Source organism: Myotis myotis, unplaced genomic scaffold, assembly GCF_014108235.1.
Source record: "Myotis myotis isolate mMyoMyo1 unplaced genomic scaffold, mMyoMyo1.p scaffold_m19_p_6, whole genome shotgun sequence".
NCBI classification, from domain to species: Eukaryota; Metazoa; Chordata; class Mammalia; order Chiroptera; family Vespertilionidae; genus Myotis; species Myotis myotis.
In genome coordinates, this window is record NW_023416368.1 from 13,795,897 (window position 1) to 13,809,706 (window position 13,810).

At 38.1% G+C, this 13,810-nt stretch overlaps 1 protein-coding gene across 2 annotated transcripts; it reads left to right on the forward strand.

Annotated features, from left to right (window-relative positions):
* The first annotated feature begins 880 nt into the window (after window positions 1–880).
* Window positions 881–13,337, forward strand: SLU7 (SLU7 homolog, splicing factor). 2 transcript variants are annotated; one of them, XM_036314186.1, is made up of 17 exons: window positions 916–987; window positions 2,946–3,014; window positions 3,106–3,291; window positions 4,013–4,166; window positions 4,508–4,588; window positions 4,891–5,055; window positions 5,950–6,018; window positions 7,836–7,883; window positions 8,095–8,226; window positions 8,480–8,577; window positions 8,910–8,977; window positions 9,091–9,230; window positions 10,089–10,250; window positions 11,541–11,645; window positions 11,805–11,876; window positions 11,991–12,107; window positions 13,018–13,337. In XM_036314186.1, exons 3-17 carry the CDS (start codon window positions 3,122–3,124, stop codon window positions 13,195–13,197), a joined length of 1,761 nt encoding a protein of 586 aa, XP_036170079.1. In that variant the 5' UTR covers window positions 916–987; window positions 2,946–3,014; window positions 3,106–3,121; the 3' UTR covers window positions 13,198–13,337. The 2 variants fall into 2 exon arrangements, with proteins under 2 accessions (XP_036170078.1, XP_036170079.1); XM_036314185.1 differs by lacking the exon at window positions 2,946–3,014 and having other exon boundaries at window positions 881–987.
* Window positions 13,338–13,810: the final 473 nt, after the last annotated feature.

Here is a 13,810-nt window from a genome sequence, read left to right on the forward strand (position 1 = left end):
GGAAGGGAGAGAGAGAGAGAGAGAGTTAGAAACATCGATCAGCTGCCTCCTGGACATCTCCCACTGGGGATGTGCCCGCAACCCAGGTACATGCCCTTGACCGGAATCGAACCTGGGACCTTTCAGTCCGCAAGCCGACGCTCTATCCACTGAGCCAAACCGGTTTCGGCTTTTTTTTTTTTTTTTTTTTTTTTTTTTTTTTTTTTTTTTTAAGGTCTTCTTTTTCTTGATATGCTTGATGAGAAAGTCCAGACTGAATGAGATTACATTTCTGGGAAAGGTGAAACTGCAATTAAATCCATTTGGAGGGAGTGGGAGGGGCATGGGGAAAGGAAGATAAGGCTGAAGAACTCCGGGTCGAAAGCTTCCAATTCATAAATATATCCTCATCGGGGAGACAAACGCCAAGCTGAGGAGGGAGCAGAGAACGGGGACCTTGAAGGAAGCCGCCATCCTGAGCCTCGGACATGGTTCCAGTCAGACCAGGACTCTGTCTCCAGTTGTTTTTAAAGTAAAAATTATAAGATGTTATATCAGATTTTAAAGGCGTTTTGCCTTTTTTCTTACGGCGAAATGATGTGCTGGATATATTGAGTTAAACAAAATATTGCAAAAGTAATCTTATCTGTTTCTATTGTCTTAATATGGCTACTGGAATGTTTAAAATGACATCTAGGGTTGGCATATTACTCTTGGACGACGTTGCATTGGAGGGTTTTAAGCTTGGGTGGTGGGACGTGATATGAACAAATTATGGTTTTGAAAAAAATATCACTACTGCGTGGACTACTGATTCAAGGGAGTGGGAAGAGTGGCAAAACTCGAGATCTCGCGAGACCAACGTCTCGGGATCCTGCGACCCAAAGAATTGTTACTGCGCATGTGTCCCGCGGTGGCTGCTGGGAAGCGCTGAGAACCGGAAGTAAACATTGACGTATTGGCTCTGTTTCAGTCCGGTGGTTTGGGGGTCCGCTGCGACAGGACTTGGTGAGGAATTATTTTGAGAACCTGGGTGGGAGGTTGAGGAGGCGAGCGGGAGCGGAACGGTGCGAGGGAGTGGGCCGGGCGGGCGCGGGGAGGGGGGGGGGAGTGGGCCGGGAGGGCGCGGGGACGGTAGGGGGTAGTGGGCAGGGAGGGCGCGGAGACGGTGCGGGGGAGTGGGCCGGGAGGGCGCGGAGACGGGTACAAGAAGAGGAAGGTGAATCTAGGTCGGAGAACCCCGGAAAATTGGCCGGAAACTTCTAATTCTGAAGGGGCTGATGAATATCAGGTTGAGGAGGGAACAGGGAAAGCGGGCCAAAAAGGAAGCCTTAGACGTGTTCTGTGCCCAGTCAGACCAGGACTGTGTCTTTCGTGGTCTTTAAAATAAAAGTTAATGTCATTGGAGCTGCACTGCCCAGTATAATAGTTATTAGCTGCTTGTGGCTCTTAAGCACTAGAAATCTGGCTAGTCTAAGTGTAACATCCACATCAGATTTTAAAGACAGTTTATTTTTTTCTTATGGCGAAATGATATACTGGATATATGGGGTTAAGTAAAATATTGCAGAAGTAATTTTACCTGTTTCCTTCTATTGTCTTAATGTGGCTACTGGAATATTTAAAATGACATATCGTAGGAAAAAGTAATAACACTGCGGTGGTAGCTTTGACAGGTGAATATGGATGATATTCAGAAGGTGAAAAATTTTTTAATGATGAAATAGGTGTGGGAATTAGCTGGAACAAGTAAAGGGATGAATGGTGGTGTTTTTTATTAAGAGAGGAAACTGGAAGGAGACTAGATTTCATAGAGAAGATCATGAATTTGAGTTAAGATTTGTTGAGTTTACGTGTCTCTGAGATCTCTTAAGTGGAGATGCTGTGAAGTAAGCACTTGGAATATATGTATTTGAAGCTCAGATAAAAGGTCTAGAGTAGAGAAATAAATTGGAGCCAAGGTTGGAATGTAGCTACTAAAGCCTTGGACATAGATGAGCTTGTCCACTAGTGGGGTTCACAGTGATGAAAGAGGCTCTAGGATTTGCAGAATCCAAAATTAACTAGGCAGGAATGGGTAAACCTGCACAGGAGCCAGGAGAAGGAGCAAGAGGGGTCCAAGAAAAACCAGAAGAGTATAGTGTGCCATGAGCCAAGGGATAAGAATACATAAAAGAGAAAGGGAACAGAACGGAAAAGAATGTCCACCTAGCAGTAACTCTTCAGAGTGGTAAGGATTGGAAGCTAAATTAGAGTGGTTGAGAAGGGAAGTAGATGACCAAACAGAGGTAATAAATATAGATAACTCTTTTTTAAATATATATTTTTACTGATTTCAGAGAGGAATGGAGAAGGAGAGAGAGAAACATCAATGATGAGAGAGTCATTGATTGGCTGCCTCCCACAGTCCCCACACGGGGGGATGGAGCCCGCAACCCAGGAACATGCCCTGAGCTGAAATTGAACTGTGACCTCCTCATTCATAGGTCGACATTCAACTACTGAGCCATGCCGCTGGGCTAGATAACTCTTTTTTTTTTTTTTAATATATTTTATTGATTTTTCACAGAGAGGGAGGGAGAGAAATAGAGAGTTAGAAACATCGATGAGAGAAACATCAATCAGCTGCCTCCTGCACACCTCCCACTGGGGATGTGCCCACAACCCAGGCACATGCCCCTGACTGGAATCGAACCCGGGACTCTTCAGTCCGCAGGCTGACGCTCCATCCACTGAGCCAAACCGGCTTCAGCTAGATAACTCTTAAGACATTTAGTCTTTAAGGGTAATAAAGATCAGACTCTGTTTAAGAGTTTGTGTGGTAGAAAAGTTTAACATTTACATAGAGAGGAATTCAGGAATGTATATGAGAGAGTCTTATGAAATTTTAAATCTGTGTCTTTGTCTCTCCATTTGTAAATTAGAATTGAGGGAGTAACTACTACAGTAGAGATTTTTATTTACGGGAAAGAAAACCTTCCCTTACAAATACTATGAAAGAATAAGAATATATGAAACTTTATTTATAACTCAGAGTATGTATTATTAAGATATACTTTTGATAGTTTCACTGATGAACTCATGAAGGCCTAGTTTATACTAATACAGATTTCTTCCCTTTTAAAGAGGAGGCCAGATAACAATGGCGGCTGCAGCTGTGGACACAGTTAATGCCGCCCCCGTGGCAGGGTCCAAAGAAATGAGTTTGGAGGAACCAAAGAAGATGACCAGAGAGGACTGGAGAAAGAAGAAAGAGCTAGAAGAACAGCGAAAACTGGGTAATGCTCCTGCAGAAGTTGATGAAGAAGGAAAGTAAGTAAATATTTGTATGATCTTTTCATTCACAATTCAGATTCATGTCTAACTTTATCAATTCCTCATCCTTTGGCAGGAAGCTATTTTTACCATTTACGTCATGTTTGTTTTATTTATTTTATCAAACTCATGTGTAAGGTTTAATAATCAAGTAATATTGAAGGATTTATAATGAATGGCTATAGTCCATTTCAACCCTTCCCACTCCCTGCCCCACTGTAAAAAAAGTGACTAATTATAAATCTTTGTATTTTTGAGTTTTTCTGGCTGATACCTACACATGTCTAAATAATATACCTAACCCATTATTTTAATCAACTCTAAGATATTACTAGTTTACCTCTTTCTCTGATACAAGATTTTTTTTTTTTTTTTTTTTTTTTTTTAGTTAAGGTATTACAAATGTGTCCTCATCCCCCCCATTAACCCCTTCTCTGATACAAGATTTATCTCACTAAAATACATCTCTCTTCTTCCTTCAGTTATATCACTGTTCTTAATTTATTTGTGGGAAATTTTTCACTCTAAATTATTTTTTATTGTTTTCTTTTAATTATTTAAATTATGTTATAGAAATATCAAGTGTATCCTTTACCCAACCCACCCCCCACTGCAGTATCTCTGTTCTTAGATTCTGTATAGGCTATCTTTAGTAATTTGTAATATCAATTATTTTCGCACTTTATTCTTTTAAAAAAAATCTTTTTTTTTATTACAGAGACATCAACCCTCATATTCCTCAGTATATTTCTTCAGTGCCATGGTATATTGATCCATCAAAAAGACCTACTTTAAAGCACCAGAGACCACAACCAGAAAAGCAGAAGCAGTTCAGCTCGTCTGTTGAATGGTATAAGAGGGGTGTAAAAGAGGTATGTAGGCATCCTGTATAGATCCCTGTAGAAATGGAGATTAAGAACTTAATATAACAACCTTTAATACAATACTATATAAAATAGCAATAGCTTATATAACCTTCCATCTGGTATTAAAATTCACACATATGACATTAGCTTCTGTATTTTATTTTATAAATTTTGTATTGCTGAAGTCCTTAAACTTTCTCATTTATAAAAGTATAGGAGACTCTTAACTGGTTATCCTCTTCATAAATAAATCAATTCATCAGACAATATAATGAGAGCCAGTGTTATTTCTAACTTATTCAGATAAATGAAATATTTCCTTTGTTTTTCTTTACATTCATTTATAGAATTCCATAACTACTAAGTATCGCGAAGGAGCGTGTGAAAATTGTGGGGCCATGACACACAAAAAGAAAGACTGCTTTGAGGTAAATTCACCTTTGAGAATTGTGGAAACTGTTGTCTGGGTCTTTCTTTCTTGATTCCTTACCAGAAAGCTTGATTCTATTTTTCTAAAATTATCTAAACTTAGCTACCAGTTAGATAAAAATTAATTTGTGTGACATAGTTCAACATTACCAAGTTTTTCTGCTGGAAGACTAACTGGTGATTTAAGAACTAGACAATAAAGACCCATGGTATGTTCATAACTGCTCTGTAAAGATTATAGGAAGTTTTCCTCTGGGCTACAGGTACTTCGGGAAAGATGTAATCTTACTCTGTTTTCCAGAGACCCAGGCGAGTTGGAGCAAAATTTACAGGAACTAACATAGCTCCAGACGAACATGTCCAGCCTCAGCTGATGTTTGACTATGATGGGAAGAGGGATCGGTGGAATGGCTACAATCCAGAAGAACACATGAAAATTGTAGAAGAATATGCCAAAGTTGATCTGGTGAGCAAAATTCCCTGTTTTCCTAGTATCCTTAAAGGATGAACATACTGCTCTACCACTAATTCAGCTCCTCTATTTTTCAAGCCTTCAAGCAGTTTAAAAACGGAGGCATTTTTATGTAAGCTTAATTCAATAGTGAACATAAACAGTGTACTGGCCCCATTTAGTAGCAATTTCTTTTTATTTGATTCTGTGTTGTCCTTTACTCCCTGACTTAGGTTGTAAAAAAAAAAATACTGGAAATGTGAGAACAGATTAGTGTCCAGGCTTTTGGCTTTTTGAGGTTATAAAATTGTTTCCCATACTGTATCTTGCCCAGAGCCTATTTTACAATTGTCTCAGAGCATTTAGAGGGTGGTAGAATGGGAACTAAGATAACCTGTTTCAGAAAATTGAATTTTTCTTTAACTAAACTTCAGTTTTCTTCTGTTATGTTTTTACCTACTCATCCTCATTCTTTAAAATCCATAGTCACACTGCCTTTTTATTTTTCTAAGGGGGAGATAACATTTAAGAATCATGGGTTTTCACATAATCTGAATTTTGTCTTTTCTTGAACAGTGAAATATATGGAAATACTGGGCCTGCCTGACAAGAGTCAGTCAATGGAGTCAGGTGACAGCTGCCCCTTTTAGATAGGGCTTGCTCTCTGCTGTTTACCACAGGTGCTGTCTGGCTCAGTTTCCATTCATGCCTACTTCAAACAGGAGTTTGTAACTCCTATCCCTTAGAGAACCATAAGTCTGGAGCTCCAGGAAATCTCAGGGATGACCTTGTCCACTGAGCTTTTCTGAAAACAATAAACTTACTCTCTTTAAATATATTACAAAATTTAAATGTTCATTTGAATGTTGTAAGTAAATTGCAAATGTTTTTTTTCTTTTTTTTGGTCAGGCAAAACGAACACTGAAAGCCCAGAAACTCCAAGAAGAATTAGCCTCAGGAAAGTTAGTGGAACAGGCTGTAAGTAATAAAAATGATCAATAAAATTTCACATCTTAGTAAAAAAGAAAATTGAAACAAACATTTAATTTAGTCCCGGCCGGTATTTCTCAGTGGTTAGAGTGTCAGCGCTCACACCAAATGGTTTCAGGTTCAGTTCCTACTCCAGGGCATGTACCTAGGTTGCAGGTTTGATCCCCAGGTCCCCAGTCAGGGTGGTTGTGGGAGGACACCAATTGATGTGTCCCTCTCTTCCTCCCTACTTCCCTTCCTCTCTCTCTAAACATATCCTCTGGTGGGGATTAAAAGAAAAATTATATTTAATACTGCAAATCTCATTCTTGTATATACCTCTTTATATAATTGACATATTGTTTGTTTATGATAAATTCCTAAAAGTGTAATTGTTGATGCAGTTAATATGTTTATTTAAAATTTTGATGACCTGTCACTTAGCTTCCATTCAGAAAGGCTATATGATACATATATAGTAATATACTATATACACTAGAGCCCCGGTGCACAAATTTGTGCACGGGTGGGATCTGGCCGGCCAGGTGGGGGCTAGGGGGAGGGAATGCAGGAGGTTGGCCAGCTGGCCCCGCCCACTGGTGAACTCCCGGTCAAGGGGACAATTTGCATATTAGCCTTTTGTTATATACTAGAGGCCTGATACTAGAGGCCTGATGCGGGAAATTCGGGCAAGAGTAGGCCTTCCTTCCCCCAGCTGCCAGCACCAGCTTCCTTCTGGCACCTGGGACCCGGGCTTCCTTTGCAGCCCCAGCTTCGTCTGGGAGGACGTCCAGAAGGACGTCCTGTCTAATTAGCATATTATGCTTTTATTATTATAAAGGATTTCTCTTTTTTACTCTTATTTATTGATTGATTGGCTTTAGAAAGAGAGAAGGGAGAGAGAGAGAAACATCAATTTGTTGTTTTATTTATGCATTTATTGGTTGATTCTTGTATGTGCCCCAACTGGGGATCTAACCCACAACCTTGGCATATCAGGACAATGCTCTAAACAACTGAGCTACTCAGCTGGGGCCCACATACACTTCTGTGCTCCCCTACTAATGCTATAAAGTGTTCTTTTTACCTTTGAATTCTTTAAATGAACATGATGAAATACTGATTACTTTGCCCTATAGGTGTTCTGTGGAGTTAGAAAATCCTGAACAATTGCTAATGAAGAAAGTGTGTCTCTGTAACAAAGATTTCATACTCTCCTTAAATCACAATATGGTGTTACTTCAGTAGATTTCTTCATGGCCTAAATTTTATAAGAGGCTCTTTGGGCTCTAAAAATACTTTTTACATGATCCTAGTAACATTTTCTTTTTGGACTTGGTAGAAAACTAGTGAGGTATAATGAAAATGGTATGTCTAAGATTAACACATATGAAATGAATATTTATTGTGTACATTGGTCATTTTAATCTTTCTATTTCCTTTGTGTGATTATAATTTTACTAGAGGCCTGATGCATGAAATTCATGCAAGGGCCTTGGCTGCCACGGCGGGCTCTGCCTCTGCCACCTCTGCCTGAGCCCCCGCCCACTATGGCTTTGTCCGGAAGGAAGGACGTCCGGTCTAACTAGCATATTACACTTTTCTTATTATAGATATCGACAAATTCTCTAGAAATTTTCTGGCTTCTAATAAGATAAACTATTCACAGGGACATACTTGTATTAAGAACTATGTGCTCATTATAAGTGAGAAATATGAGAATTTGTTCAGTTAGAGTTATTATATTATCTTATGTTTTTAAAGTGTTAAATAATCAATAGGTTTAATAGAATAAAATACATTTTTTTCCTTCTGTCATAATGCAGAATTCTCCAAAACACCAGTGGGGAGAAGAGGAACCAAATTCTCAAATGGTAATGAATATTTGCCCTATCTGAGTATACGTTAAATGTTTCCATTTCTGATGGCAATTATAATAATACCATTATTACTAATTATATTAGCACAATTAATAATAGCCTTAAAGAACACAAGTGAATAAGGGTATGGTTAAAGGGAAATGAAAGGAAAACAACTAAATGCTATTCTTTTTTTCTTACTATTTTTTTTCTCTCCCTCTTTCAGGAAAAAGATCATAATAGTGAGGATGAGGATGAAGATAAATATGCAGATGATATTGACATGCCTGGACAGAACTTTGACTCTAAGAGACGGATTACTGTTCGGAATCTCAGGATTCGAGAAGATATTGCAAAAGTAAGCCTGGCCAACTTAATGTACACATTCAACAAATATTTGTCTTCCCAGCTTAAATTTTACCTACTTGTCTGATATCTGGGCAGTATGTGGGTAATATAATCAGTCATTCCAAAATTAGGTATCATTCTGGATTTTTCTCTTCATCTGTGCCCCAGAATGCATTCACATATATAATTGATTGTGATCAACTTCAGAAAAATTTAGTGTTGGGAGTAAACGTTAATACAGCCTTCAAACTTTTTTATTCTAGTATTTGCGGAATTTAGATCCAAATTCTGCTTACTATGATCCCAAAACTAGAGCGATGAGAGAAAATCCCTATGCCAATGCAGGAAAGAATCCAGATGAGTAAGTATTGAGTTAAATGTACAGATTCCGTGGTTGGGTGTGTGTGTGTGTATTAACCGGGGAACATATGCATAGCCCATGGACACAGACAGTAGTGTGATAAAGGCTTGGGAGGGGCAGGTGTAGGGAGGAGGGAGTCAATGGGGAAAAAAACAACAAAACAAAGGGGACATTTTCAAAAACCACTCAAAACACCCAAAAAAAGTATAGATATCAAGATAATACTGAATCTGAATTAAAATGAACATTATCTATGATTGGATCAGAAAAGAGTTAACTTTCCTTAAAGAAATCAATCTCTGAAACTTTTTTTTCCCAATTTTTATTTACAGAGTGAGCTATGCAGGAGACAACTTTGTTAGATACACAGGTGATACCATTTCAATGGCTCAGACACAGTGTAAGTATTTGCTCCTTTGTCAAGGCATTTTATATCAGCCCATAAGAAATTTGGGGGCATTTTAAAAACACTATAGAACTGACGACTTATTAAGATGTTTTTAATTGCCCTAGTGTTTGCATGGGAAGCCTATGACAAGGGATCTGAAGTGCATCTGCAGGCCGATCCCACCAAACTAGAGCTCTTGTATAAGTCCTTCAAGGTCAAAAAAGAAGACTTCAAAGAACAGCAGAAAGAAAGCATCCTGGAAAAGGTACTTTTGGCTAAAATGTTAAAGAAAGTTTCTTAAAGATAAATGACCAGTAAATAATCACTTGATCTACATTTGAAATACAATCCAAAGAGAGTCCCTTTCAATCCATCAGGAATAGTACTTTCTTTCCATTGACTTAATCATTTGGCAAATAATATCAGTATAGCCGTGTCCCTGAGTTTTGGTAGCAAAACAAACCACCCCAAGACTTAGTAACTTAAAAATGCACATTTCTTTTCTTTTTTTTTCATGAATCTGTGTATCAGCTTGATCTTCTGATCTGGGCCTGCTCATGTGAGGCTGGGTGGTCTAGAATGGCCTGACTCTGATCTCCAGCAGGTAGCAGGCAGGTTGTCCTAAGGGGGCTCATCTCTGCCCCACCTGGGCTCTCCTCTAGAAGGCTAGTCCAGCTTCTTTCCATGGCATTCTCTGGATACCAGAGACTAGTCACAAAATAGGTATGCCCCAGTGCATGAGCGATTTCCAGGCCTTTGCATGCATCACATTTGTCAGTTTTCCATAGGTCACAACAAGTAATGTGGCCAAGCCCAGATTCAAGGGATGGAGAAACAGACTGTCTCTTCAGGGAAGGAGCAGCAAAGTCATGTGGCAAGCGGGCACGTGTACAGGATAAGAGGAATGTACTAGTGTAGCCACATTCAACAGATAAATAGCAACTGAGACATCTTGTATTTGCCTATGAAAATTTGGTAGCATTTTTTTTTCACTGTGTTTTGTATAGCAGGGCCTATAAAGAGTGTTTCTTTAATCTTTCTGATTGGAAATAAACCCATCAGTAGAGAGTTAAATGCAAATCTTTATTGTAAAATGTATTTAACAATGTTTAATTTTTTTTAGTATGGTGGCCAAGAACATTTGGATGCTCCTCCAGCTGAATTGCTTTTAGCTCAGACAGAAGACTATGTGGAGTACTCAAGACATGGGACAGTCATTAAAGGACAGGAGCGGGCTGTCGCCTGCTCCAAATATGAGGAGGATGTGAAGATCCACAATCACACGGTATGTGTTAAGCCAGAACCATTCTGTGTCCTTGTTGGAATTATGCTCTGGATTGTATTTTTATATTATGACTTCATTATTGAATCATTGCTGTGCTTTTCTTTTTTTTACATTTTAAGTTTATGAATTTTTTTCCAAAAAATAGAAACACTGTAAAAGAATACTCTTCTACTCACCCATATACCCACCACCTAGATTCAGAGTTTTTTTTACATGTTGCCATATACATGCTTCGTCCAGGTGTGTGCATGTACACATACTAAAATATGTGTGTGTGTGTATTTTTTTTACTGAAACATTTGGAAATTACACATACCATGACAGTTCACCTATAAACACAATATTATGTAGCTCTTAAAATTAAGGATATTCTTTTTTTGTAGCTACATTAACAATTCAGAAAATTGACATTAGCTCCTAGTATCATCTAATCTCTTGGCCTTATTCACATTTTTCAAAACACATTCCAAAATGCCTTAAAATAGCTCTTTGGAGTTTTGTTTTATTTTAGTCAGAATCCAATCAAAATTTATTTTGGTTGTTATGTCTCTTTTTTTCAGAGTGTATCTTTCCTTTTTCATAACAGTGATTCTTTAACAGAGCAGGCCAGTTATCTTGTAAACTGTCTCATATTCTGTACTTGCCTGGTTTCTAGTGATGTTATAACTTTTCCTCTATTTCCTATATTTCCTATAAATAGGAATTCAGACTTAAAGGTTTAATTAGATATGTTAAATATTTTGACAAGGACACTTCATAGGTGATACAGAATTCTTCATATTACATCTCTTTATAAAGCTTATAAGGTCACTTGCTGTACTCTTGAAACACGCAAGCTACAGTTGGCTCTCTAAGTTAGGGGTTAAAAGTTTAACTGCCTGGAGGAGCCAGGCTGGTAAACATACATAAGTGAGGTGAGCCAGGCACATTGTACAAAGTAGAGAGCACAAACCCTGTCTAGTAGGACCACTCACTGTTCAACAACAGCCAATTCTTTCCAAGCAGGAAAGTGGGTCCAGGATTTCCTAGTCCTTAAATTTTCAGGGGAAGTCATTTATCCAAATTTTTTAATATGTTTTGGGAATAGAATATAAGAGCATTGTCCTGTAATGCCTGCTTCTCACACTTGAGGTCGGGCCAGCCTTTGCTTGTTAGCTAGCCCTGGAATCCCTATAATTTTCCTTCCAAATTACCTTTAAAGGGACTGTATTTTATACTTCTATCAACAGTATGTGAGAGGCCCTAGTTCAGGTTCCATTTTAAGTAACATCTCTCTTTCTCTCTTTGTAGCATATCTGGGGATCTTACTGGAAAGAAGGCCGATGGGGATACAAATGCTGTCACTCTTTTGTCAAGTATTCCTATTGCACTGGAGAAGCTGGGAAGGAGATTGTTGTAAGTAATTGTCCTCTAGTTCTTAAAATTGTAAAACAACCAAATCTCCTAAGTCAACCCTTTGTGAAGCATATATATCCTCATGCTTCAAATTTCAACTTTTTCTTACATGATTCATAACTATGATACTCAAGTCCAATTACATGTATTTTCCCACAGAATTCAGAGGAATGTATTGTAAATGATATAACTGGAGAAGAATCTGTGAAAAAACCTCAAACGCTCATGGAGGTAAGTCTATCATAATTTGTCCTGAGTTTTTAAATCTCTGAGGCAGGACTTTCAAACTTGCACTAGAGCTTTGTTTTTGCATTAAAAACACTATATTTTAATCCTCCCTGTCAGATACATCAGGAAAAACTAAAAGAGGATAAAAAGAAGAAAAAGAAGAAGAAGAAGAAGCATCGAAAGAGCAGCTCAGATAGTGATGATGAAGAAAAGAAACATGAAAAACTGAAAAAGGTACTTTGTGAAGTCTAAATAGTAAAAGTGACACCAGTATTCATTAAAAATGAAGAAATGAGCTCCTCTTCTGGGTGATTTGCTCATGTCACCTTGTATCAGGTCTAGAACGAGAAGGAAGATTTTGTGTGTCTCCGTATTGCCTGCTTTTTGGAATATTTGACAAATACACTAAAGCACAGAAAAAAAAAACTGCCGTGTAATTTTAGAATTATTAACATGTTTCCTTCGAGCTCTATAACCTGTAAGTTTCATCAACTCCTTGGGAGAAGTCAGAGTTGCATTCTTCACCAGAAGCATCATTTGTGGGCTTCTGCCAGTAAAATGAACATCATTCAATTTTTGCTATTAAGTAAAAGTTCTTTTTTTTTTTAATTAACCCTTTATTTTACTAGAGCAATTTTAGATCCAAGTAAATTGAGCAAAAGGTATAGCTATTTCCTATAATAACACATTTATAGCCTCCCATATTATCAACATCCCCCACCAGAGTAGTACATTGTTAAAATTGGTGAAACTGTATTGATGCATCATAATCACCCAACATGTATATAGGTTTCAAGTGTACAATACTATAATATATCATCTGTATATTGTGTGTTTACCGCCCCAAGTCAAGTCTCCTTCCATCACCACTTACCTGCGCCCCCTCCCCTTCATCATCTTAAGTAAAAAGTCTTTAAGATTGAAAATACTGTAGAATGGTTGGGCTCTATGAAAATAATCATATGAGCCAAATAGTGACTAGTTGCAGCTTGATAGAGGAAGGCTGACTCCCAAGCCCTTTCAGGTCATCTAGGTTTTTGATGTAGCAGTTCATATGCAGTGGAGTCCTTTGGTTTTCTGCCACTTTGGAACAAAAGAGAACTGATGTAGAGCCATGGCACTCACGTTTTCTCTCTTTCTGCAGGCACTGAATGCAGAGGAGGCCCGCCTTCTTCATGTCAAGGAGCTCATGCAGGTTGATGAGAGGAAACGGCCTTACAATATCCTGTATGAAACTCGGGAACCGACCGAGGAGGAAATGGAGGCCTATAGAATGAAGCGTCAGAGGCCGGATGACCCCATGGCCTCTTTCCTTGGACAGTAGTAACTAGTTGCAGATGGTCATTCATGATAAACACAGCTGAAGATATATTCTTTCCAGCTTCTTGCCAGTGATTGTAGATGGAAAAGTCAAGTGTCTGCTCATCTTGCTGCCTGACTTTAATAAAGTCTCCAGAAGTTTAATAGTAAATTCATTCCTTGCCATGCTGAAGGAATAGAAGAAAAACAAAGAGGAGGTACATTAAGAGCAGACTAAGATTTTTACTTCCAATTTTATATTAGTGATATGGAAAGAGGCCCTGGCTGGCTTGCTCAGTATATTTATATCTTTCTGTCTCTGTGCCCGCCCCCGCCCTTTCTCTCATCTTCCACTCAATAGTTAAGTCTTAAACTTTATTTTTAACGGTAGATTAATTTTTCTCAAAACTAGGGCTTCATTTTTTTTTTTAAATTGCTAGTAACTATAATTGTTATTTTATAGTCATTTGATTTTTTTGCTTTCTAATGTTTTCCTGGTTTGCAATTTAAAAAAAATTCTATCTGAAAGGAAATTTGTAGAACATGTGAATAACTTTATCCACTTTGGTGGTAATTCTGTTTTTCACTCATTTATAAAATTTTGATTTTTAAAATATTTTTTTATGTCTTACACCCAG